Consider the following 23,605-nt stretch of genomic DNA (forward strand, 5'->3'; position numbering starts at 1 on the left):
ACGATAAAGTAGGGATAAAATTATAAAAGCTCTACAATCCAGAGTCTTTATTTTCCTTTTTGTTTTAAAAACTTCCCTAAAGATAAACTCTCTATAACTCTTTTGTCTTAAATTTAAGAGATCATAAAACTCTCGGCAAAGAACGAAATATATCTTTACTGAAGAAGTTTGAGTAGAAGTAATCGTGGATAAGTTCACACTTATCTCCTCATTATGCCTAATTATTATCGGAAAATAAAAAGAAGGAGCATATCTATCCCTATATATATATACACACACACACATATACGTATATGCCTGAACCCTATCAAAATCAACAGTTGAGTTAAATTTCTTTGTCTTCTTCCACGTTCGAGTAATGGAGTTGGTAGATCTCGTCACCTTGTTCTTCCTCAACCTTTGTCTTCCCTTGCTCATCAGCGGATCCTTGGAGACCGTCATCTTCTTAGTATATTGGATCGTCTTGCTCTTGCATCTATGCATGATCTCCAATAACGATAAGAGATCACGACACGAGGAAGCTGAGGGAAGATGATCTTGTTCATTCTAGTGCATTACTTTACTTTATTTTCTTTAACCAAATAGTTTAGATGAGCCTTTTATATATTATGTACAAGAGACTAGTGTTTTAGTCTCTCTTTTTTTCTTACTCTTATATGTTGCAGTACTCCTAAATTATTGAAGAAATTAATAGTTTTCTTTTTTCTTTTTATCTATACTGTCTGAGATATACCAGGGAAATTTATAGTTGACTCATTCGAGTTAATTGAAGCCAGAATCAAGTTTATTAGGTGGAAAGAGCCACTTCCACGCAGGCTTTTTCTTCAGGTGTATTTTAAAATAAAAAAGAAAAAGAAAAAGGAAAAAAAAAATCAAAACTGAGTGCGTATTTATTCAACACGAAAAAGAAATGGAGAAATAATTAGTAGACGTCTTCCTTTTCGATCGATCTATCTCTCTTAGTGTAATTATTTCCTCCGTTCCTCCGAAATTTCCTCCGTCAACTCTCTCCTCCGGAAAAAGTTTGAGTTTTGGGTGGTTGGTTGCTGCCTGCTGGTGACTCCGATCTTTCTCAGAAACTCTTCGACATTGGACCCAATCTGAGAATTTTGGGGCGAAAGATCCGATTTTTTGTAACTTTGATTGAAATCCTTAGTGGAGTGGAATTATCGGGTTTTCTGTTTCTAATTTTTGGTGGAATTGTGGGTTTTGGGATCTTTCTTCTGAGAGGTGCTGATGGGAGCGCTGCAATCCAAAGATGAGTTGCTCTACCGTCAGGTTAGTTATGGAAACATTGAAGGGATTAGAGAGCTGCGTCGCCAAGGCGCCGGCTTGGAGGTAAGCAGATTCGTGCCTTCAAGTTTGGGGAGATTGGTTTTGAATTCGTTATTCTTCTTGGAGGTTTCAATGGATAGTTTCTATTGGAAGGTTAAACATTGTGCAGTGGATGGACAGTGAAGGGAAGACGCCGCTTATTGTTGCATGCTTGAGCTCTGATCTTTTGACTGTTGCAAAAGCTCTGATTGAGTTGGGTGCCGATGTGAATGCCTATCGCCCTGGTAAGAAGCCCAATCTGGTGCAGAATGCATTTGTTTATTTATTTATTTATTGAACTGGTTTTCTAGTTGTTACGGTTCAAATTGGCTATGTGGATAAGAAAAATTCTGAATTTGTATGATAAATATGGGAATGTTAACTAGTAGCATATCTGTGAATTGTTTGCTGGTTGAGTTATGATGGAGGCTAAGTTACATCTATGCAATTTTCATAGTGATAATAAAATCCCATAGGACTAACACCCGTGGGTAATTCATTGTTCTATGTCTAGAATAGTTTTTTATTTTTCAGACAGAAAAATGTCATGCATCCTATTTCAGTGGATAACATCCTGATTTCTCCTCAACAGAGATAAAAAAAAAACCTGAAATATCGAGTCTGCTGTAACTAATTTGCCCTTCAATTTGTATGGTAGGTATGGGAAGGTTAAGTAGTAGCATATCTGTGAATTGATTGCTGGTTAGTTATGATGGAGGCTGAGTTACATTTATGCAAATTCCGTAGTGATAATAAAATCCCATAGGACTAATAACCCTGGTCAGTTGATGGTTTTATGTCTAGAGTAGTTCTTTATTTTTCAGACAGCAAAATGTCATGCATCTTTTTTCATTAGAATACATCCTAAATTGCTCCTAAACAGAGAAGCAATTCTGCTCAAATATATGTCATCTGTTATGTGTTCATGATTCCAGATCCCTCCAATCTCTGTTTTCAGGAACATTAGCTTATACACAATTAATTTTCTGAGAGTTTCTTGTCATCTCTCTCTCTCCATTTATCATGTTCTGTTTAATTTTCCAGTCTCTGGAAGTAGTTATTTGGCACAGGATAAGCATAGGAGATCCCATATGTAAATTTTACAGCCTATGAACTATAAAGACCTACTCTCCCCATTTAACATCAAGTCGAATTTTGCAGTGATATGTTTGAAGAAATGTTAGATTTTTGTAATCCACAACTGAAACATTTTCCAATAGATCAAGTCTTAAACACTTCTGAGTTATTGGTTTATCTTGCAAGAGTTTGATGCTTCTTTACATACTGTAGGTCGCTTTAGAGGAACTCCATTACATCATGCTGCAAAAAGGGGTCTTGAGCAAACTGTGCATTTGCTTCTCTCTCATGGAGGTATGACTTATAAGAAAGCATACATCTTTCATATGCTTGTGAACATGAATGATCTGCTATCTTTACATTTAAAGAGAAACTATCTTGTTTACTTTGTCAGCAAACCCTTTCATTGTGAATGACGACTGCCATACTGCACTTGATTTGGCAAGAGAAAAGGGCCACTGTGATGTTGTTCGTGCAATTGAGGTATGCTTGCTTCTTTCTTTTTTTACTTCTAAGACAAGATTATTATGATCTTTGTTCTTTCTTCATTAAGTGCTGTTTGTTTGTCCAGAACCATATTTCCCTTTTCTCTGGCTGGCTGCGGGAGCATTATGGTCCTAACTTTCTGGAAGCATTGGTTCCACAATGGATGTCCAGAAAAATGTCCTTACCTACCTCATTTTCTTTGGCTTCTCCCTTTTTTCTCTTTCATGTAAAAGCTTATGCAGAGATGCAATAAAAGCAGTTAGAGAGTTAGGGCATACAGAGTCCATATAATAGCTCTGCATCTTTTGAAGATTCACCAATAGATGCTGATTTTCATTGCATATATGCAACAGTTGGGCTGTGGTTTTACCCTGTGATGCACGTAATCCAGCGAATCCTCAAAAATTTGAGTTGGCTATATATCCTGATCTACTGGTATGGAGAAGATGTCTTTGTTTCATGATTTATTTATTTATTCATTGGTGATTATATACCTCTGAAAGTCTGGAGTGTAAATGAATATATAGTTCCCTAGAGAGTATAGTCAATGCAGCACAATAGTCATCTTTGACACAAACTTGAATGATGAAGGCACAAAAGTTATTCTGCATAAAGTGATGTATGAATGACGACGATTTTTTATATTTATCTGTTCATATTAATGGTTTTTATGGGCCCTGATATGTACTATTAAATGATGCTTTGCAAGGTGGATCAATGTCCTGATTTTGTTCCAAACTAAAGCATGGAGTAGAAAATGATACCAATAATACCATATGATAGACTAGATTTTGTTCTAACTGATATGTTGAAATACCTGTGGAACCTCCACTGGAGTTTGTATTAATTTGTAAGAACTCTAGGTTCAAGACGTTATGCTTATTTTTCCCCTTCAAGTATGATAGAGAGAACATATGTATAAGGATGGTCCTACGGATGCTGATAGCCTGATACAATTAGGAGACAATAGTTTACTAGAATACTCCTACTGGTGGTATTCCTATGCATGAATTGCTTTCCTCTTTACCTTGTTTCTTTTTATTTATAAATGTATTACACTTTCATATTTCTTTCATTCAGAATGTTGCTTTGGTCCTACTTTTTTTTCATCCTTCCTTGTCTAGGATAAAATGTACAAAATTTCTAATTACTGTTTTTTCTTTATCCCTGGAAACAGGCTGCTAAGCCCCAGACAGAAATTTCACTATGGAAATCTCATATTGAGGAACCAAAATTCAACCAGACAGATCCTTCTGTAATTATTGTTGATAAGTCCACAAGTATGTCTTATGCAGTAAGATTCTTTTTTCAAGTTTTCAGAACAAGTTGGTGATGTTAGGTATAATACTTTGAATGATCGTTTTTTTAGTTAAGTCTTCTTGGATCATACTGTTACACTGTGTAGGCTGTTGGCATAATCTGCTATCCTGTGTAAAATAATCGCTGATCCTTCTTTGATTATTGTTGATAATGGCATAATTAATCTTCATTAAGATTCATTAATTAATTTCCAGAAGTTGTTGACACAGTATATAACTTGGGAAGATGATTGTTCTATTTATCCCTTCTTGAATCAGAATGTTTTGTTGGACTGCGCACCTACACAATGTAAATTAGATAAATAAGAATATAGCTTAGTAGACAAATAAGTCACAAAAGTAGAACATAGCTTAGTAGATTTAGTTTACCAGATGCGAACCTCTTCTAGCAGGCAGAGGCTACTTACAGTTGTTATTGCTCAACTTTTGGCTCTGCTCTAGCCACAAGAAATTTAAACAATTGAATAACATGATTCAGATGCTATACTTTACAACTGAGCAATAAAAGTGCATTTAATATCAAATGCATTATGCTCCTTAAATTAACAAATTGTTCTCTTTTTTGGTGCTGAAAATTTGGAACTTTGTTATCTTAAATTGATATTTGAGGACTTCTTTGTCTTCTATGGATATGGACTCTAGCAAGTATATATTGCTTTATGTGTTTTCTGGGTAGTATATTCTGGAATTGATATTTGAGGACTTCTTTGTCTTCTATGGATAATAATCTTGATCTTCGCATTCCAATGCATGTTCCTCACATTCTTTTCCAAGTACATATCTGAACATTTGCATGGGATTATAATTTTACACCTTACTGGCATTTAGTTAGAAACTTAGAGCACCTTTTTGCTCTGCATTCATTGCTAAGAGTTCATCACTTTGGTTTGGTTACCCAATCACTTAGCCCTTTCCTTCTTTTGTTACTCTTCATATACAGAATCACGGCACAAATTTTCATCAGCAAATGAAGGCGACAAGCAACAAATACAGTGGTTTTACACTGCATGCCTAGGATTATCTCAGGTAATTACTAGCATTATTAAAGGGAAATTTGTAAAGATATCAGAATAAATAATAAAAATGAACATATTGGGCAAAATGATGTAAACATTAGTTAAGGGAATATTGGTCGCTTTGAGATCCCATATTACAGTGAAAATCTGAGTATACAGGATAGGTATTGGTGGAACATTATAACTTCCTTTTATCAATTTGATCTATATTTCCATTAAGAAGTGACATAAAGGTTTTAGCACTTGGAATCTAATGATAATAGCATTCAGAACTTGAATTTCTACAGGATGTTTTCTCTTGCAGGTCAACAATAATGTTCCAGCCGCACCTGCAGGTCCTCCTGTGTCAATTCCACAACCAACAACCACATATGCTCCGGCAACATTATCAGGAACACCTATGCCAAATCCAGAAGATGTAGAATTAGCCCTGGCCATTAATGCTTCCTATCAGACTGCCTTAGTAGAGGGAGTCCCTGATGTCCAACCAATTGCCCAGATTGGTAACATCAATTCATCAAGCACTATTCCATCATCACAGGGGGCATCTCCACCCATAATAGTTCCTTCTGCCCCTCCAGTTGTTGAAGAAACATTCTATGATGGTCCTATTCGCTATCCATCAGTAGATTCCAGTTCTGTGGATATAAACCTTCCCACTACAGGAATTAGATCTGAAAAAGGTGAAATTAAACAAGGGAACAGTACCTCCGAGAGCTACCATAAACCTGGGACAAGTGAAGCAAAAGTTGGTAATGGTAGTAGTAGTAGTACAGGCACTTGTGTCATCTGCTTGGATGCTCTGGTTGAGGGCGCATGCATACCATGCGGTCACATGGCTGGGTGCATGTCATGTTTGAGAGAGATTGAAGAGAAGAATTGGGGATGCCCTGTTTGTCGTGCCAAAATAGACCAGATTGTTAAACTCTATGCTGTTTGAGGGAAATATACATGCAATGCCTATAAATAGAGTTGCATGAGCAACAGTATCATTCTTAGACATTCTTTTGTGAGGATATTTACATAACTATCCAACATATATACTTATATTTGTGAAAATGTCAGTGATAAACAAAGAATAGTAGAGTCAAGTTGTATATACATTGAGTTTGTGTGCAGTGTACGTGTGCCTGTGTTAATATGTAAGCTTTTAGTTATGTGGGAAAAAAAACAATATTGAAGTTTTTGTATAACTGTCTTACTGCGTTTTTATTTCCAAAGCAGGATGTATCATGTAAGTATCTACTTTCCTTACTCTGGATAGCTTCAGAAAATTTTCTCTCTTTGTAAATAATTCTTACATCTCTTGATTTCATATTCTAAGTCCGTAATATTCTTTTAACTGTCTGCCTGCTTAAATTGTCTTAGTTAATTGCCAGTTGCGAGTGCAGTTGTTTAATATATATCAAGAAGAGATGTGGGAGATGGCTTTTCTTATTAAGAAGTGAAAGGAAAAAAAAAAAGTTGTATCTTTTAACATTACAAGACTGTTAATCACAAGAAGTGAAGATATTTTCAAGTATAAAGTTGATAAAATTTATATTATCTTCAAATGACTATGTGCCTCAGAGACAAGCCATGCTAATCTAAAATTGCCATAATAAAAGCTTAAGCTGTCGGCCAATCTCTTTATGCAAGTGGATCTGGCTTGTTCTATTGTCTACAACATGGATAGAGTTCATTTCTTTTGAGTACTTGTCCAGTAGTGCCTTACGTATGAGATGACCACGACATGCAAAGAAGACGCTCTACCTTCACATTCGCTTTGACAACCTGTGATTTTTGTTGGCTTTTGCTAAGATATTCATATCTACCATCTGCAGTTGTCAGTGCCCTTTTCATGTCAATTTGATGGCCAAGTGCTCATTGTCTGCAATGAGCTGGATGGGGATGTCCTATGGGACGGGATTCCACTTGCCTGGATAATTAAACGAGTTTGAGATTGGTAATTAGGCGATAACGATGGTAAAAGTTTGTAACTATTTAACATGAAACATAAGATAAATAATCTAATGATCTTCAGAAATGTACTGACTTTGAATAATTTGATTTCTTTGGGTAGACTAAAGGATAATGATAGGAAAGCTACAGCACCCAACTAAGGGATCCTTGATATCTTTTAGAAATGTGGAGTAGATTTTGTTGTTTCTATTGAGCCTATCATATTCCTAGTTGTTATATTTAATCCTGAATTGCGTAGTTTAATCTTTGTTCATTCAAATAATCCAAAATTGACTCTTGCTTCTTAATTTCCTCAGGGATCATCATGCATTAAAGCGACACAACTCATTTTGTACATTACCTTCCAAAAATTTAGCAGCAGTAGGTAAGGTTTCATCCAAAATTGGCCCACTTCTCTGCAACTTGTACCTGGTGTACCTTCGGTGGTGTTTCAGATTCGTGTATATGACGTAACCAGGCGATGTGGAGGCGAAGACATAATTTTTACGAGTTTTGAAGACTCGCATCGAAATTATACTTGTCAAAGTTATGTTCATCTACTTCAGTACTGAACTCCTGCCGCATAGTTTCCTGTATAGTTTAACTGAAATAAAAATAACAACATAGAAGCCAATGATATTATGAATAGATCGATAGCAAAATGGGAAGTATTACTATACTGTTGTTTGGCTAAGGAGAACATAAGTTCTGGGAGAAAGAAAGGAAGATTCTGCTATAAGATAACGTCTGAGGTCAGCTTTTAGCTGTTAATCCTACAAAACTTCAGGATTAGCATATCATTTTCAGGCATAGAAAAGAAATGTTACATTAATCACGGGCAATTATTTCATCGACTAACATTAATCAACTCACCAAAATCATGATTTGAAGCCTCTGACGAATTGAAGTTCTCCCAGAGGTCTGATTGTTTTGTGAACAGTATTTCAGTTTCTGAAACATACGAAAGAATCATGAATCAAAGCCAACACTTCTTAGAAAGTAGTACGGGCAATGTTCAGCGAATGTTTTCAGATGATATGCTCTAATTGGAAAGTTGAATGCCCTCAGTATGATGTCACGAATAACTACGAATCAACATCGCATAGACTAAGCGAAGAGAGTTGGACTAATTAGCACAAAGAAACAAAACAGCTACAATTATGTATTTTTCCTCGTGTATCTGCTGCCAAACATGCTAGTGCATTCACATGAGAAATCAGTAGTGGGAGCATACAATTATGGTTAGTCTTACAAACTTAGATGCACTTTAGTGCTTCCTGGCTCAACCCACTATCATTTAGGTGGAGATTGAGACGGCTTTGAAGTCGACGGTGAAAAAAAAGAAAAAAAACATGTGTTTTTCTTGCTCAATTCTTCAATCTTTTCCTTTTTGCAGTTGACCACAAGGTCTCACTGCAGTCGGTTTGAAATTAATGTTATCCTCTGCTCTACAAAGTTCTATCTGCTTTCTTGTTTTCTTATGCTCTATATCAGAGAAATAAAGTAGTTGTAGACCATAATTACTTTAAGACTTGAGCTAAAGGAAGCCCAGAATAACTCCATGAGTTCTTTTTCTCTACCTGGTATAGGATACAAAGGGAATATCCAACCCATGCTTTGAATCGGTTAGGCCGGTCAGCATTACAAGATTAATATTACTTCTAGTTAAAGTAAGCTAAGCAAAAATATAGAGATGGAAGAGATAGGAGGGTATGAACTTTGCAGTAAGAAGAGTTCTAAGTGGACCAGAGTTTTGAAATTTTTACTGATTCATGTTTTGAGCCCTTTGAAACTTTCAAATAGACACCAAGAACAAGGGGGCAAGTTTACTTCTAAGCATCATGCAGCACCTTTGGAACTCTTCTTCTTCTTCTTCTTTTCTAAAATAATATAACTCTACTTGGATGGCAACAACTTGTGGGTCATCATCTTACCTGCTCTTGATAATTATGTATAATCATTTGCTGAATCTGTCAAGCTCCTAACCAAAATCCTTTTCTTTTCCTCCTCCTTATAAAAAGACAGTGGGAATGAAACGCATATCTTGCTCTAAATTGGAATTAACAAGAAAAGTGGCTCCATGAACTAACTGACTTATTTGATGATGATCAAGAACTGTTGTTGCTGTTCGAAGTCAGAATGACTAACAAAACGCCAAGCTTGAAGACTACACAAGGGGGTTATTGGATTAGTTGATTGCTTGTCTTAACCTAAAACGTGAACCATGTTAGAAGTCCATTTAAATTTTATTTGTCACCTTATAATTAGAGTTGTTTGACTAACTCTTCACCATCTTGTTCTATACTATGAAAAATCCAATTATTAAAATTATTTATAGGGTTTTACCAACTTAGAAACATGGAATCCTCTCGTTTTAACTTGTAAACCAAGTCACTAATTTCCAATAATCAAGAGCCTCATGATGTAATCCTATTATTAAATTATTAGTATATGATGATATAAGCTTGCTTCATTGACATTATATTGTAGTGTATTGTGGTTGTATGATATATGAATAGGCAAATGGACAAGGTTTTGACTATTTTAAGTCTGTCAATTTATCTAATTCTCTTTGAAACTTAAAATATAGGATTACATGAGTTGAAAAATAGTTGATGGATAATAATGTCTAAATATGAATTACTGACTCGGTCAACTTTAAAATTTACTAAAAAAAATTGCTATACTAATAAACATTCTATATAAATAGCTAATTTAAGTAATAATTTATATTTAAAAATTGATCCGAAAATGATTTCTATTAAAAAATTATACTCTCACATTCGGTAATTTTTAAGCCATTTTAAAATTTATATATAAGTCGTGCAATTTATATTTAAAAATCGTTGTCTTATTCGGTCACCTTTTAACTCGCTTTTAGTCAAAAAAGACTCTGGTTAAAAACTCACTATAGATCGCCAAAGTACTCAAGATCATATCATCACAACATCTAAACTTTTGCAAAGTAGAAAGATTTTCCTTTGATAAAATCTTCAAGCCGCAAACTTTTACTTTTATGATTAATCAAATAGATTTTTACAAATTACACCTTACATTTTGCCTATTTTGTGATTTGTATTTCGTCTTTGGGGATTTTATAACGCCCCTCATTTTTTCGATAATGTTCATTTAACACCCCAACGTTACTTTAGCTAACTGACATTAACCATGTTATATAGTTTATGTGGCTATAATTTAAAGATTACTAAAATATCCTTAAAAAGTTGTGATCTAACCTAAATTTCTACAAAATCTTTCTTCCCCAAACTAAACTCTAACCTCATAGAATCTAAATCCTCTTATCTATAACTAAACCCTACCTCACAAAATTATAATATCAAAACCCACATCCCACAAGAATCCCCCAAAATATCTACAACGAACAAATCTTAGAAGCTTCTCCCAACTTTACCTATTTTTCTTCATCTCTCTAACTCAAACCCTTTTTTTTCCTTATCTTTCCCCAAATTTTCTTCATCTCCCTTTCCATCTTTGAGGTCGCAAGCAAAAAAATCGGCTTGGCGTTTGGGGGGCTCTAAGATCTCCATGACTTAAGTTTGGAAGCTCTAAGATTGGCTTGATATTTAGGTGATGTTCTCCATGGTTTAAGAAAAAGATATGGATGTTCATATTATGAATAAAATTATAGATAAGTACAAGAGTAATTTAGGAATATTCTAAATTACACAGTGGATTATAACAGAATATTCTCTTTTTGGTATCATTCAGTTTGATTATATAATATTCTCCTTTTGGTACCATTCAGTTTGATTATAGTTAGGTTAAGTTAACTCAGGGTGTTAAATGAAAATAAGGGGTCGTGTTATAAAATCCTCAAAGACGAAGTACGAACCATAAAATAGATAAAATATAGGGTGCGATTTATAAAAATATTTTAATCAAAAGAAAAGCAACCATTGTATCTCTCTGTACAAATAATAGAAGGACCAGAAAAGAAGCCGAGTTAGTGCATTGCCTTTCTTCATTTTCCTTTTAACAAACCTCCTTAATTTACTAACATCTTTCGGCAAAAAGAATTAAAACGAGTTAAATCTCATTCCATTTGCTATAGCATTAGTTAGATTAACGGCAAATCCTTCATCTCTCCAGCTTCCATGAATACTCTCATCCAAAAGTCCATGTCATCGCTGTTGGAGGCACCGAACGAGAGAAAAGGATCACTTGAAGGTACCACTACTTCTAAGTGTGAAGCACAGTCATCCATTGACAATGCTTCTGACCAGAAGCTCTCATCGATCTCCTGCACCTCTTGCGAAGAGAAGCTCTCCTCTTTCGAAGCAGCGGTGTTGTAGGCATACGAGTCGCTAACCGAGGATGAGTTCTCACTGGATGATTGTTCTTGGGACATCGAAACGACGCTTGGAGTACTATCGAATCTCTGGCGCCGTGACTCTGCATTAAACTCTAGAGCAGTTGTAGGATTGGAAGCAGCACTGGCCCTTGCACCGCATTCTTTCCTTTTCTTGGATCCTTGGGTGTTTTGTTTTGGTGTCAGCCTCTTCTTCAAGTGCGTGTGCCATACGTTCTTGATCTCGTTATCGGTTCGCCCCGGTAATCTAGCCGCTATTGCGGACCATCTGCAGTAAAAGGAATAGAGGTTTCTTTAGAGAGAGATTATAGTAAAGGTAATATGAAAGGAAAGCAAATTGAGTGAGATCGACGCGTATAGTGGTGGAGATGTGGGACACTGATGGATGGTTTTATCTAAACAATGATGGTGGGTCTGTGGGCATGGGTAAGGTTGTATCATTAGCTCTCCCAATCACCCATTGCCAAAGCCAAATGGAAGAAAGAATCTTTGAAGCTCTTCATCCTTTACATTATATATAAATTAATAAACAAAGTGGTCCTTATGCAGGCTAATCTTTAACTTTTTCCTCTCATCATGTGACATGTATAACAAAATTAGGATAAGATTTCAGCAAAAGAAAAATGAATTTTGTGGCTACCTGTTTCCAAGCAATTCATGAAGGTTGATGATCGTTTCCTCCTCCTCCGCCGAGAAATTTCCGCGTTTAATATCCGGCCGGAGATAGTTAGTCCATCGAAGCCTGCAGCTCTTTCCGCATCTCAAGAGACCTGTAGGATTGAAGACAAAAGACAACCAGATAAATGACTCGTTTCGCCAAAAAGAAAGCAATTAGCTCATGAGAAATCCTTTGTGACCCATCGATCGATCTGTGAGCTCGATCGAACAGACATACCGGCTTGTTTCGGTAGAGCTCGCCAATTCCCATGGCCGTGCTTTCGTATGTGAGCGACTAGTATCTGGTCTTCTTCGGGAGTCCATGGCCCCTTCTTGAGTCCCATCTTCTCACAGCATGGAGCTCTCACCATCTTGGAGTTGAACAAGAGCTTGCTACTTGATTCACCTCCTACTTCCCCTCTGTAGTTCTCAAAAATAGCTGTCTTCTCTTCTCTAGCTTATATCCAGGAGCTAGACGACTGCAGAGCTGTGAAGCTCTTGAGCTATTTATCGTTGTGTGAAACCCAATTCTCAACGTGGCCATCAACACTTGGCAATTTCCACGAAGGAGGGGCCACCCAAGTGGAGTCTTGAGAAGATTTAGTCCTAACGAGTCATATATCATTTCTTTTAGTAATGAAAAGGTCTCTAGCTCGTGACATTTCTTGCTAGACTAAGCAAATATTAGTTAGTGGACATACCAAGTCACCATGCCTGGCCTGCATCATGATGATGGTATTAGTTTACTGCCAAACAAAACTTGTCCACTGGGTGAGTTGTAGTTCTAATGCTTGTACTTGGCACCGGACATCTCCAAGTTAGAACACCACAGACCTAGACTAGTCCAAGAAAGTAGCCCAAAGTGCTTAATGCCTGCCTGGGAAGGAATTCAAAAGGGAACGAGACACTCAATGCAAGATGTTACGTGATGTCTCCAGTAAATAATGCGAGGCGGTGAGAGTTTATACTTTTCATATTTTGCTATTTTTCTCATTTAGTAGTTCATTCTTGACCATTGGCATATCGTAATCTTCCATTTATTAGTACTCCGAGGTAGCTACCCAAGAATATTCAATCAAAGTTATCAAGTACAAAGGTCTCTTTTTACTGCAAAATAAAATTACCTCCCTCTTTCAAATATATTTCTTATTACTCATTCTTCTCAAAAGGCAAAATTGTTCTGCCTATATACCTCATATACTTTGGATTGCAAGTACCTAAAATATTCTGCCAAGAAGGAGGTGTAGAAATTGCAAATATCCAGAAGGGCGAAGACTTTTCTAGATATTTGCAGAAGAGAAAAAAAAAAAAAGAAAGAACAAGATCCATTTTACTTTCGTTATGTATGCATGGTCAAACGATCATTTGGTCAACCAAGGGCTGGATTTTGAGCCACACTTGATCCTGTTTGGTTCTTTTTAAGGACTAGTGAGGATGGCATTAATCCAAGTGGTTGGATGACGAAGTCGATAGGTAGGAAAGGATGCATGGAGAAATATCTTCAAACGTTGATGACTGGATGCGTTCACATTGCCAATCTTTTTTGAATATTATTTTTTTCTTTTTTTTTTCTTTTTTTTTGTGATTTTGGAGACCTGTTTGTATCTTCTCCTAAGAGTCAAAAAGTATAAGCGTATTTAGTGGGCTCATGTCTATGGACTATTATATGATTCCATCCCATGAAAAATAATAAGACATTGAATTGGATAAGGTCGACTAATTAGCTTCATTTGTCGACGAGTCCAAGGTCAACCTATGTGTGTAGTCTGCCGTGCGTGCAATTATGTGTATGAGTCCATGCCCAATTGGCCAATGGGGGTCTGAAATTTTGGTTTGTCTCTTTTCAAAATAAAAATTTTGAATCGCTTTTTATTTATAATAATTCAAGGGTAGGTAGGTTATAGACGGATAATATAATTAAAAGTAAAAAAATATTTTACCCTTAAATTAGTTTAATTACCTCATATTTTTTATTTTTAAAGTAAATTATAGATACAAATAAATATTACTTAAATGATTTTGTTTTTATTAAATAAATATATATTCGGAGAGAGAGTTTAGGGCTAATATAAAGTAAAAGTTTGGCAAGATAAATGTTCTTCCAATAATCAAGTCCTGAAAATCCCACTTTAGTATTTATAGTGCTGGCTCAGATTGGGGCTTTTCCGTGGCGCGTTAGAACGCCCGTGAGGCGCGTTCGAACACGTCTAGTAATAACACTGCAGAACTCAAGTGGCGTTCGAACACTAGAAGGTCTCGTTCGAACGCCTATATCAAGAATGCTCGCAGGTTAAAATTTGCATTCGAATGCAGTTGGGCCGTTCGAATGCCTACATCACAACTGCTCTCGGGTTGAAATTTGCATTTGAACGTGGCTGGGTCGTTTGAACACCTGCATCATACTGCTTCTGTCTGGAACCATGTTCGAACGCCCTTAGAGTCCATTCAAACACACCGGCACAGAAATACTGATATATTCTGAAATTTACTGAAAACTAAATTTGAGCTAATCTTTAACAGAAACTTCCATAATGTGCATGAGACACTCTCTGTCAGTTTAATTAAATAGATGTTGTTGGAATTCAAATAAGAAAAGACTCATATAGCATTTTCTGTTTAACCATCTCTATCTTTTCTAGTCCATGAACTTAAATATATGTTATATTTTGCACTAACAGAAGTCAATACAAACGAGCGTCCAAAGTTTAAACCAATTTACCAACTCCACTGATGCATTCTCGTCGACTTTATATATAATCCTACGCCAACTCCATTGTCTCTTTATATATAATATATATATATATATATATATATATATATATGGTGCAAATGTTGTCCACCAGCTAACATCCAAAGAGTTCATATGAGTAAAAGAGATTATTTTTTAGAGTATGATCATCTGCATCAAATCTTTAAGCTAGCTTGTGAAAGCATACGTTAATTGGACGTCCGAGCATGCGTTCACACACTTTGTGACAAAAAAAGAGTCATGGATATTTGACACCTAAGTTAATTTCTACTTTAAAAAAAAATGTTAATATATGTGCTTCACTCTTAGCTCAGCCAATCGTCATCTCAAGCTGTAGCACTTCAATATCATTTATCTTGTAATTTTAAAATTGACATAGGTTGATAAATGTGACTCTTTGACGGTGGTTTGGTTTGGTAAGATTAAATCTTTGGAAGTTGGAATATAATATTTCCGATAGGCTTAATTATATGAGTGGCATTATATCAAAGACTAGTAATAAATATATTAAGTTTAGTCGTGACATTGGTGAATTAAGAAACACGGTCTGAGTTGGTCTTATATAAAATAGGTAGTTTTTGTCAGGGAGTTAACTCTTATCAATGATTCTTTGATAGAAACTTATGGCAATGAGCCAATTAATTAACCCTATTGATACAATTTGCTGTCGTAAGAACTTAAACACTCAATCTTTGGATTGAGATTCGATATAGACCAGCCTCTGTAGGTCAGTTCTAACGTGAAATTAGATGAATGCTAAATAATTAAATACATGCATATGATGGCTTCATTTTTACTTACTCAAATTATATAGTCTTTTGATGGCACACTTAGATTGATCCTCTTGGTTAGAAAGGTTTGATTTCAACCTTAGTGACAATAATTAGTTCCATAATTTCTATCAGAATGGACCTGAATTAGAAAATGTTTTTATAACGGGGTTTGGACTTTTGCTTGGAATTGGTGGAAATTCTACCTTAATTTAAGTTATAACTAGCATCTTAATGGTTAGATATTCAAACAAAATTAAAAAAATAGCATCAGAGAAGAAAATTCTGACATGAAATCGCTCTCTTGATCTTACCAAACTATCTCCCCGAGTTAAAAATAGTAAGCCATCGTTCACCATCAACTTAAGACTTTTGAACAACCAGTGGTTATCTAACAGTGACATAGCAAACACGCAGCAAGATTTGCCATGATGAGTAGTGATTACCCTGTGCCAATTTTCTAATGGCAAAGCGAGTCAGAGCACAATCTGTACAACTTTCCGGCATTAGAGATCTTGTCACTTTGCAGAGAACAAATGAAGGTTTGCTTTCATGCAAAACTTTCTTCTCGGAGTTTGTGAGAATCCACCTTCCACACTACTGGAATAGATGGACTACACTGACTGTACTTTTTAGACAGAGGGGGGAGAAAGAAAGTGTTTTAGTAAAAAAAGGCATTCTGATGAGATGATAGTTTATGTGACAGAAAACTTGACACAAAGCTGGCGTGCTCATATTCTTTATATTTCTTCTCGTGGAAATTAAGCAACCGAATGGAGCTTTGAAGGAGAAGTTTTCCACATGCTAATATATTGCGATCACTGTCTTTGTTTTCTTCTTTTTGTGGTTGGAAGAGTTGGGCACTAATGGTGATCTTGTCAAACGAGGCAAATACTCGAGTAAAAAGAGTGTTTCCAACTTCAAAGTTTGAAAGTACAATTTGCTCTCTTTTTCCTAGCTACATCTTTTTCTCTCCATCCCCATATAGTTTAATAGCTAGGACGATGCTATGCCATTACTTTTTGTACAATATTTATGTATTATTTAACACCCAATGCGTCAATGCCAAATATCCTAATCACAAAAAGTTCCTACGAGTTGGACTCCCGGGCATCATTTTGTCTCCTATGGTATTAAATCATCTAATCCTCGATTAATTTAAGACTAAGCTTAAAACTTAATTAGTTAATCTTATTATTTAGTCTTAATTTTTTTAAAAATAAACTTAATTAGATATAAAAAAATATTTAGTCAGTTCTTAAACTCAAAGCAAATAAGCCCTAATGAATCGATGGCCTCATAATTTAAAAAATAAATCATCTCATGATTGCAGACCGAGCACTGTATCATTATAGCTCAGTAATAATCGAACTCTATCAGTCTTTAGATTAGTTCTGCACGTCTTATTAAGATCTTTTTAACATATAAACTAGTACTTTCTTTACAACAAAGATGTAACATGATGGGCCACATTTAGGTACGGTACTTTCTTTTCGTATTCTCCCGGCCAAACCTTGTTGACTAGTTTACTTGTTAGGCCAGTACGACAGAATTTAGAACCACACCTGGTTGACCTATTTAATGCGAGCCTTAATTATCCATTAAATGGATAACTATTTCCAGGAAAGAGTTGCATTACTATACCTTGCATACTATAAACATGCATGCCTTTTATTTATTTTTGGGAAGTTGAATTATTTTCTGAAAAATAAGGTATTCGATCGCCGTTTAGGTTTAGCGAGACCTAATCAATGTCATTAGTAAACAAAATATATATTAAGTTCAAGCTAATAAACCCTTAGGAGTTCAAAACCTATATCTACGTCGGATGGAAGTAATGTAGTCCACTACTAGTGGGTGCAGTTGGAGGTGTGAGATTAGAGTAGGCCAACCCACCCTAAGTTCACAAGGTGAATAGATATGTGGAATAGAAATCCAACACGAAGAAGGGAACAGAAAGATACCTTCAAGTAAGGTTATAGAAGAAAAGACTAAGTTTGACTTCAAATGATCGTTCAAAGTGCATGCAACGAAACAGATGAGAAGGAAGGCGACGAAACTATATTCAGTGGGTTATGTCGTCATCTTCTCCGTTTGCAATGATAACTTGGTTTAGATGTCAGGTGTTTTATTTTTTAAGACCACTTTACTAATTAATCCACAAGATAAACAGTTGTATCACAAGGATAAAAACTCATATCAATAGATAAATTTTGGATAATAAAAGAAGCGTTTGTAAATACTTATGCCAACAGCTGATAGAAGAGCACTCTACTGATATAACTCCCTTGGTTAATGAACCAAAGTTACAATAATTCTGGCCTCTTTGCATGGCCACTATAAATTGAAACACTCTACATAACTATTGAAGAGTAAATCATTTTAAAGACGAGCAAACTATTATGCTAGCAATCAACTGCATGCCAAAACTGGGTGAGGTTGCAAAATAGCGTCATCTTATACTAAAGGAGCTCCTCAATCACTGGTTTGCAGTTAGATCAACTGCTGAAGAGGACTTTAATATGCGAATCTGCTACCATTTCCATCTAAAAATTGATCCGTGTGCCACCCTCTAGTTTTCACTTCGGAGACAAATGAGGGGAAAACTCTCTCCATCTTTTCATAAGCTTCGTGTAGAATTGCCTGTTCTGAACCAAGAGCTGAGTTCTCCATCTTTGAAGCAAAGGCAGCGACTAGCCACCCCCTTAGTGCATCCTCCCCAGTTGCACTCTGTTCAAGAACCATGTAAGTTCTCTGGTTTCTTCGGTTGATCAGAAACTTTTCCTTCCGGAATACATCCCTCAGCTCCTTGAAATACTGAGGCTTCTTCACAGCCTCACGAAGTGGCCGTCCAATCTTCACACTTCCTGCTTCCTCTAATACACGATCTGGGAAGAGAAGATTTTCTCGGTACCTTAAGTCTGCAGGGCTTGAAACTTTTCCACTCTGGATTGCATGCAACCATTAGGACAGAAAATACACATTTAAGGCAGACAGGTTCTGTGATTGAATTCATTTCACACCTTGATGAAATCTGCTACAATCATAGCAGTTCTCTGCGGATTTAATGTGTTGATGGGAGCTGCTCGCATCTCTTGGACTACACTGTATATATGTACAACAGAAAGCAAAGGGCCCACTATCATCTGCAGAAATACAGAATCAATTCGTCAGAAAAATTTTCATTTGCAAGTCTGATTTTTCAAATTTTCACTAGGGTGGCATGCCTATAATACTGTATAGCAGCTAGATTTATGTGTCATATGGACAAAGAAGGAAAACATCATGGGAAGGGCAAAATTATAACACTAACTTACTGCTTATGTGCCAGGCAGGTTTATGGGACGAGCATATAAGGACTATTTTCCAAGGTAGAGCTTGGAGGACCCACTATACCAAGAAGAGGACACTAATATGCAATTGGAAATATAATTTGAAATCTTAAATGATCTGACTGAACGTAAAAGATAGATGCATAAGTCATAAACAGAAGCTTTAGTTTCTAGCAACAATATTTGCAATTTTCTAATTACCATTCTCCGAAGAGACATGGAAGTGTAATTTTGGTTGCATAACAAAATAGGTTGCTTGGTTCACCAATCATCAAAGGGAAAATTAAACAGGAGATAAAAGATTTAAAGTTAAAAACTATATGTACAGTTACTCCCCAATATTAGTGAACTATTATATCTTCCCAAAGTACTCTTATCTTACAGAAAATTGTGTGCAGCGCCTATTGCCAGATTCCACCATTTTCATAGAGATTTCCTATATTTCTTGTCATGCTTCCGTAGGACACAAAATTAATATTCTTTTATCTCTTTATCTTACTTTTGTACAACTGTGGTTTACTTCTCCAACATACCAAACCAAGACTCTCATTGAAATTTCATAAAAACTCCAGTTATAATCATTTAAGTAAAATAATTATGACAAAAAATGAAGCACCTTACCCCTTAAAGCCTAACTAACTGAAATTAGCTATATGAATTACTTCTACTATGCAGACTGTGAGGCAGACTGTCAATCTGAGGGCTAGTGTCTACTCTCTGTCCTCTGACCCCCTCTATCATATAGCACTTTCAGTCTCTTGTTGTGTATTTGACGATCAAGCTAACCTTTTATTCGTTCTCTTGCTTAATTCATAAAAGTTGCAAACTTTTCTACTTTAGCAACCTTTTGGCTTGGAGCATGCACACGAAACAGGAATATGATAAAATAGGAAGGCAAAGTTTATTTATATGCATTTTCAGTTGTATAATTGGTGACAAACATGCTTACATCAAAAGTAACTCAACTACGTGACTACCTTCATGAAATAGATTGGCCTTGTAAAGATGATCAATGATTCCCCCATATACTTCATCAAGGTATGTGAATGTTTATACCTATAATATATAATTTAGCATCAGATTCACCCACACTTCTGTTTACAAAGCAGGGAATCTTTGCACTTCAAGAGGCCCTTTGGTGATTATTCCTTATCGACATCTTTTAAACAGATTGAACAAAAGGTCATAGAATAGATTTAAATTTCATACAATCCTCAATGTCCTGAAACAAAAATGTTAAATATAGATATTAACTGCATCAAGGATGACTGTGTCACGACACTTGTCAGTTGTGCCGCAAGAGAGGAAGAGAAAATAAGGCTACTTACCTTCACTCTTTGACCTCGGTGGCGGCGGAAAGCTCAATGACGAGATTGACGGCGAGGGGATCACTATTATGAGGGGTGCCACGCGGCACCCCTCATGCCACGTGCCAGTATGCTACTGACATAGTAAGTGCCGACCAGCACGTCCCGTACCGATCGACACAACCATCATTGAATTGCATAGTTTTTAGCTTAACATGCATTTGCAGCTACTTTGTCATCTGCCAAAAGAGACACTCAATATAATTTAGACCTAGAACATACCCTACCAAAAATATCTTGAGTTTTATTTAGGGTAAAAGATTATGCCCTCTATCTTGTAAGGACAAGATTGTAGCATATGAGACGCACAAATTATCCTCTGGCATGCTAATAACGCATGACAAAATCGATGATACAATATGAGATTAACAATCACATTAAATTAATAGCTTTGAGTGTAGACTACCTATCAAATTCACTGGTGTTGCTCCATGATTATTACCATCATAAACCTACTTTTAAATAGAGTACTATAATGGTCTCCCAATAAATAAAAAACTAAAGAACAGCTAATGCTGATAGTAAGTTATCAGATGTTACTTGTTAGTTTTCTCACCATTATAAATGTTTAGATAATAAGGGCATACCTTCCCTTGGGTTGATGAACAAATTGTAGATGCTAACTGAATGCCTGCTCCCATCCCCGCGACATTGAACAAAGTAGAGATTGCCTCTCCTTTAGCAAATAAGTCACTGAGATTACCTTCTTTAGCAAAAGAAGAATATATAGGTAATCTTGTCGCCCTTGCTGCAACAACTGCCATTCCCTTTAAACCACATAAAGAGAGCACATTTGATAAGTGACAAAATATCAATAGGATATATTTCTTTAGTCACATAAACTTTAAAATATATATGTTTAAAGTATCAAAACTGTAGATAGGCCAATATCTTCTAGGGGAATAATAAAGAGGAGAGACAATGAAATTAATATGAGCACATTTCACATTGATGTTGTATAACATTCACTGATAAGGAAACTTGTACCTTCGCAAAGTTACCTAAGCCCGCCATTTCAAGGAAAAGATGTGGGCATAATGGTGAAAGGACTTCCAACCCAGTACCAAGATCATAGAGCACATCAGCTACAAGACCAAAAGTATGTATATATCGTAATAGTTCTCAATAAGTAGAAAAATCAGGGGAAAACCATTGGATAAAGATTATAAACAAAATAGTCTTACAAGATTACATGATTATTATCTGTAACAAATGCAGAAGTGATGACTATAGCAATGTAACCTACCAAGTATCCTCCAACTCTTTGGCTCTGAATCCATTCTTGCACCCATATTGCTACATATGAGCTTTCCTGCGTGCTGCATCCCATCTTTTAGAATCTGAAACGAATTACATACTTAGACAAAATCTCAATAAAGTACAGGTGTAAATAAACATGTATATCCATCACCTTACCCAGCTTACAGCAGTCGCTTGTGCAGGGGTAGGACGCAAGCCTGCAGCAAATAGCAGTGACTGAGCCAACACAGGTTGTCAGTTCAAATGCATACTAATAGTCATCGATTTTTTTTTTCTACTATCAAGTAGTTGTTCACAATCAGATAAGGAAAGAAAATCATTCATTCAATTATTTACAAATGATGGCTATACCCCCAGAAAATAAATTCAAACAAAACATATAAAATGACCTGTGTTGACAGCACAGATAATGCAGCACTGGAGAAATGCTGGAGCGCTCGGAATTGGGTGTAAGTCAAGTAACCCTCATTCACACTGAGTTTTAAATTTTTCATTAGGAATAATTATAGTGACACCTTCATCCACAGTGACACATACCAACATCCATGTTATAGATACCTACCTGTATGGATACCCTGACGGGAAAAATTTGTTCAGGAAAGATTCAACCATCCTACGATATGTCGGTCTAGCATCATTGACAAGTTTCATCTGCAATTAGAATATCCACTCAGAGATAGAGTAAAAGGGAAAATGGAGGTAAGAATCGCCTCCAAGTAAAAAGAAGAAGAAATGCAGAGACTTTAACTTCAATTAAGAAAGATATCTAATATCCTTCATTAGCTTTTGTTAACTAGAGAATTCAACCGCGAACAAAGAAATGAAGATGAGGAAATTAAAAGGGATGGCCAGGTACTACCTGCTCCTCTTCTATAGGTAAGTCTACAACAGAAGAATATTCATAAATCGTGGTTAAACCGAAAGTATCAAATGCTAAAAATGCCCAACATTTCTATCGATCGCAATAATGCTTAAATAACCCAACAAATCTAATCATTGGATTGATCGGACAAAGTACTTGTATTCGCTATAAAATTAAGTTTGCAAGAGAAAAATTACACAGAGACGGTCGTCGGCGTCGAAGCAGCAGAGGTGAGAGATGGAATCAGAGGTTTCGATCCAGAAATCAGGGTGCTGGACTTCCTCTCTCTTCGTCGCCTTCTTCGAACCTATTAACTTATCCTGGAATAGGTGAAAACGAAGAGATAAAAGAGAAGTTGATATAGCCACAGAGGATAGTGGAAAATAAGTTTTTTCCTCTAACCAGTAACGAATTCATCGGGGTTGAGGAGCTCGACGGAGTTGGATAGAGAAGCGGCGAGGGATAAGAAGCGGAATCGAACGTTGGTATGTGAGTGAGAGATTTGCACTTGGATTCTTTCTAGATTGCAATATATCAAAACACAACTGAACTGCCCTTGATTTGAACATTGAAATAGCGATAGAGCTTAGATGCTCAATCCGGCTGGGCCTGGCCCGGACCACATTAAGGACAGTCTAGGCCTGGCCCCAGTCCAAAAATTGGGTTCAATTTTTTTTTTTTACTCCAGCCCCAATGGACTCCTAATGTTCAATTAATTTAAAATTTTATTAAAAATAAAATAAGATGTAATTAGAGTCTTCTTTATTTAAAATAAAAATATAAATAATGACCATAAAAACTAAATGGTAAGGAATTAAAATCTAATAGACTCTTATATAATCGATTGCTCTGATGCCCTAAACCATTTGAGTAGAGAGTCATTTTACTGAAATCGTTTTTTAGCAATTAAATACATCCTAACTGAAAGCTCTGGAATATCCTCTTATGGAAAAACTCTTTCATAATTTATATCGGTAATGTCTTTGTTTTGTTTTACATAGTTGCATGTTAAATTAAACATTGTAGTTGACGAGAGAGTTGGAAACTATTATGTTAAAAAATATCTCGAGAATTTAGGGAACTGGATTACGATAATTACTTCTTCTTTTTTTTATTAAAAGGCTA

At 36.0% G+C, this 23,605-nt stretch overlaps 3 protein-coding genes and 1 long non-coding RNA gene across 6 annotated transcripts; 1 reads left to right on the top strand and 3 right to left on the bottom strand.

Annotated features, from left to right (window-relative positions):
- The first annotated feature begins 910 nt into the window (after positions 1-910).
- LOC140763336 (probable E3 ubiquitin-protein ligase XBOS34) lies at positions 911-6,444 on the top strand. Of its 3 annotated transcripts, none has more exons than XM_073101477.1 (9): positions 911-1,338; positions 1,456-1,559; positions 2,605-2,685; positions 2,786-2,874; positions 2,963-3,054; positions 3,231-3,312; positions 4,055-4,157; positions 5,137-5,222; positions 5,517-6,444. In XM_073101477.1, the coding sequence occupies exons 1-9, from the start codon at positions 1,259-1,261 to the stop codon at positions 6,150-6,152; spliced, it is 1,353 nt and encodes a 450-aa protein (XP_072957578.1). In that variant the 5' UTR covers positions 911-1,258; the 3' UTR covers positions 6,153-6,444. The 3 variants fall into 3 exon arrangements, with proteins under 3 accessions (XP_072957578.1, XP_072957577.1, XP_072957576.1); XM_073101476.1 differs by having other exon boundaries at positions 1,429-1,559; positions 5,517-6,443; XM_073101475.1 differs by having other exon boundaries at positions 1,445-1,559; positions 5,517-6,442.
- Positions 6,445-6,759: 315 nt separating this feature from the next.
- On the bottom strand, positions 6,760-8,152 carry LOC140763827 (uncharacterized). Its single transcript, XR_012104896.1, has 3 exons — positions 8,027-8,152; positions 7,515-7,757; positions 6,760-7,130 (listed from the first exon to the last, which is right to left on the bottom strand). It is a non-coding gene; the product is annotated as an uncharacterized lncRNA (long non-coding RNA).
- Positions 8,153-11,097: 2,945 nt separating this feature from the next.
- Positions 11,098-12,618, bottom strand: LOC140762856 (transcription factor MYB4-like). The gene is made up of 3 exons (XM_073100826.1): positions 12,379-12,618; positions 12,124-12,253; positions 11,098-11,751 (listed from the first exon to the last, which is right to left on the bottom strand). The coding sequence occupies exons 1-3, from the start codon at positions 12,509-12,511 to the stop codon at positions 11,232-11,234; spliced, it is 783 nt and encodes a 260-aa protein (XP_072956927.1). The 5' UTR covers positions 12,512-12,618; the 3' UTR covers positions 11,098-11,231.
- A 5,229-nt stretch (positions 12,619-17,847) lies between these two features.
- LOC140763620 (protein root UVB sensitive 2, chloroplastic) lies at positions 17,848-23,010 on the bottom strand. The gene is made up of 10 exons (XM_073101897.1): positions 22,883-23,010; positions 22,678-22,800; positions 22,181-22,269; positions 22,008-22,092; positions 21,775-21,834; positions 21,605-21,698; positions 21,346-21,443; positions 20,946-21,125; positions 18,683-18,805; positions 17,848-18,605 (listed from the first exon to the last, which is right to left on the bottom strand). Exons 1-10 carry the CDS (start codon positions 22,895-22,897, stop codon positions 18,177-18,179), a joined length of 1,296 nt encoding a protein of 431 aa, XP_072957998.1. The 5' UTR covers positions 22,898-23,010; the 3' UTR covers positions 17,848-18,176.
- Between the last annotated feature and the right edge of the window lie 595 nt (positions 23,011-23,605).

The sequence above is a fragment of the Typha angustifolia genome, chromosome 7 (assembly GCF_048772165.1).
Source record: "Typha angustifolia cultivar Huaian chromosome 7, ASM4877216v1, whole genome shotgun sequence".
NCBI classification, from domain to species: Eukaryota; Viridiplantae; Streptophyta; class Magnoliopsida; order Poales; family Typhaceae; genus Typha; species Typha angustifolia.

What these genes read in the sequence shown, in the direction of transcription:
- LOC140763620 (XM_073101897.1), bottom strand. An exon ending in GTTCATCAACCCAAGGGAAG is followed by an intron (nt 18,806 to 20,945) that starts GTATGCCCTTAT and finishes GTATTTCTGCAG; the next exon opens with ATGATAGTGGGCCCTTTGCT. An exon ending in TTGTAGCAGATTTCATCAAG is followed by an intron (nt 18,606 to 18,682) that starts GTGTGAAATGAA and finishes CATGCAATCCAG; the next exon opens with AGTGGAAAAGTTTCAAGCCC.
- LOC140763336 (XM_073101475.1), top strand. Translation starts at nt 1,237, where the DNA reads ATGGGAGCGCTGCAATCCAAAGATGAGTTGCTCTACCGTCAGGTTAGT. An exon ending in TGTGAATGCCTATCGCCCTG is followed by an intron (nt 1,560 to 2,604) that starts GTAAGAAGCCCA and finishes TACATACTGTAG; the next exon opens with GTCGCTTTAGAGGAACTCCA. An exon ending in CAATGGATGTCCAGAAAAAT is followed by an intron (nt 3,055 to 3,230) that starts GTCCTTACCTAC and finishes TATATGCAACAG; the next exon opens with TTGGGCTGTGGTTTTACCCT.
- LOC140762856 (XM_073100826.1), bottom strand. Translation starts at nt 12,511, where the DNA reads ATGGTGAGAGCTCCATGCTGTGAGAAGATGGGACTCAAGAAGGGGCCA. An exon ending in AGCTCTACCGAAACAAGCCG is followed by an intron (nt 12,254 to 12,378) that starts GTATGTCTGTTC and finishes TCAATCCTACAG; the next exon opens with GTCTCTTGAGATGCGGAAAG. An exon ending in CATGAATTGCTTGGAAACAG is followed by an intron (nt 11,752 to 12,123) that starts GTAGCCACAAAA and finishes CTTTTACTGCAG; the next exon opens with ATGGTCCGCAATAGCGGCTA.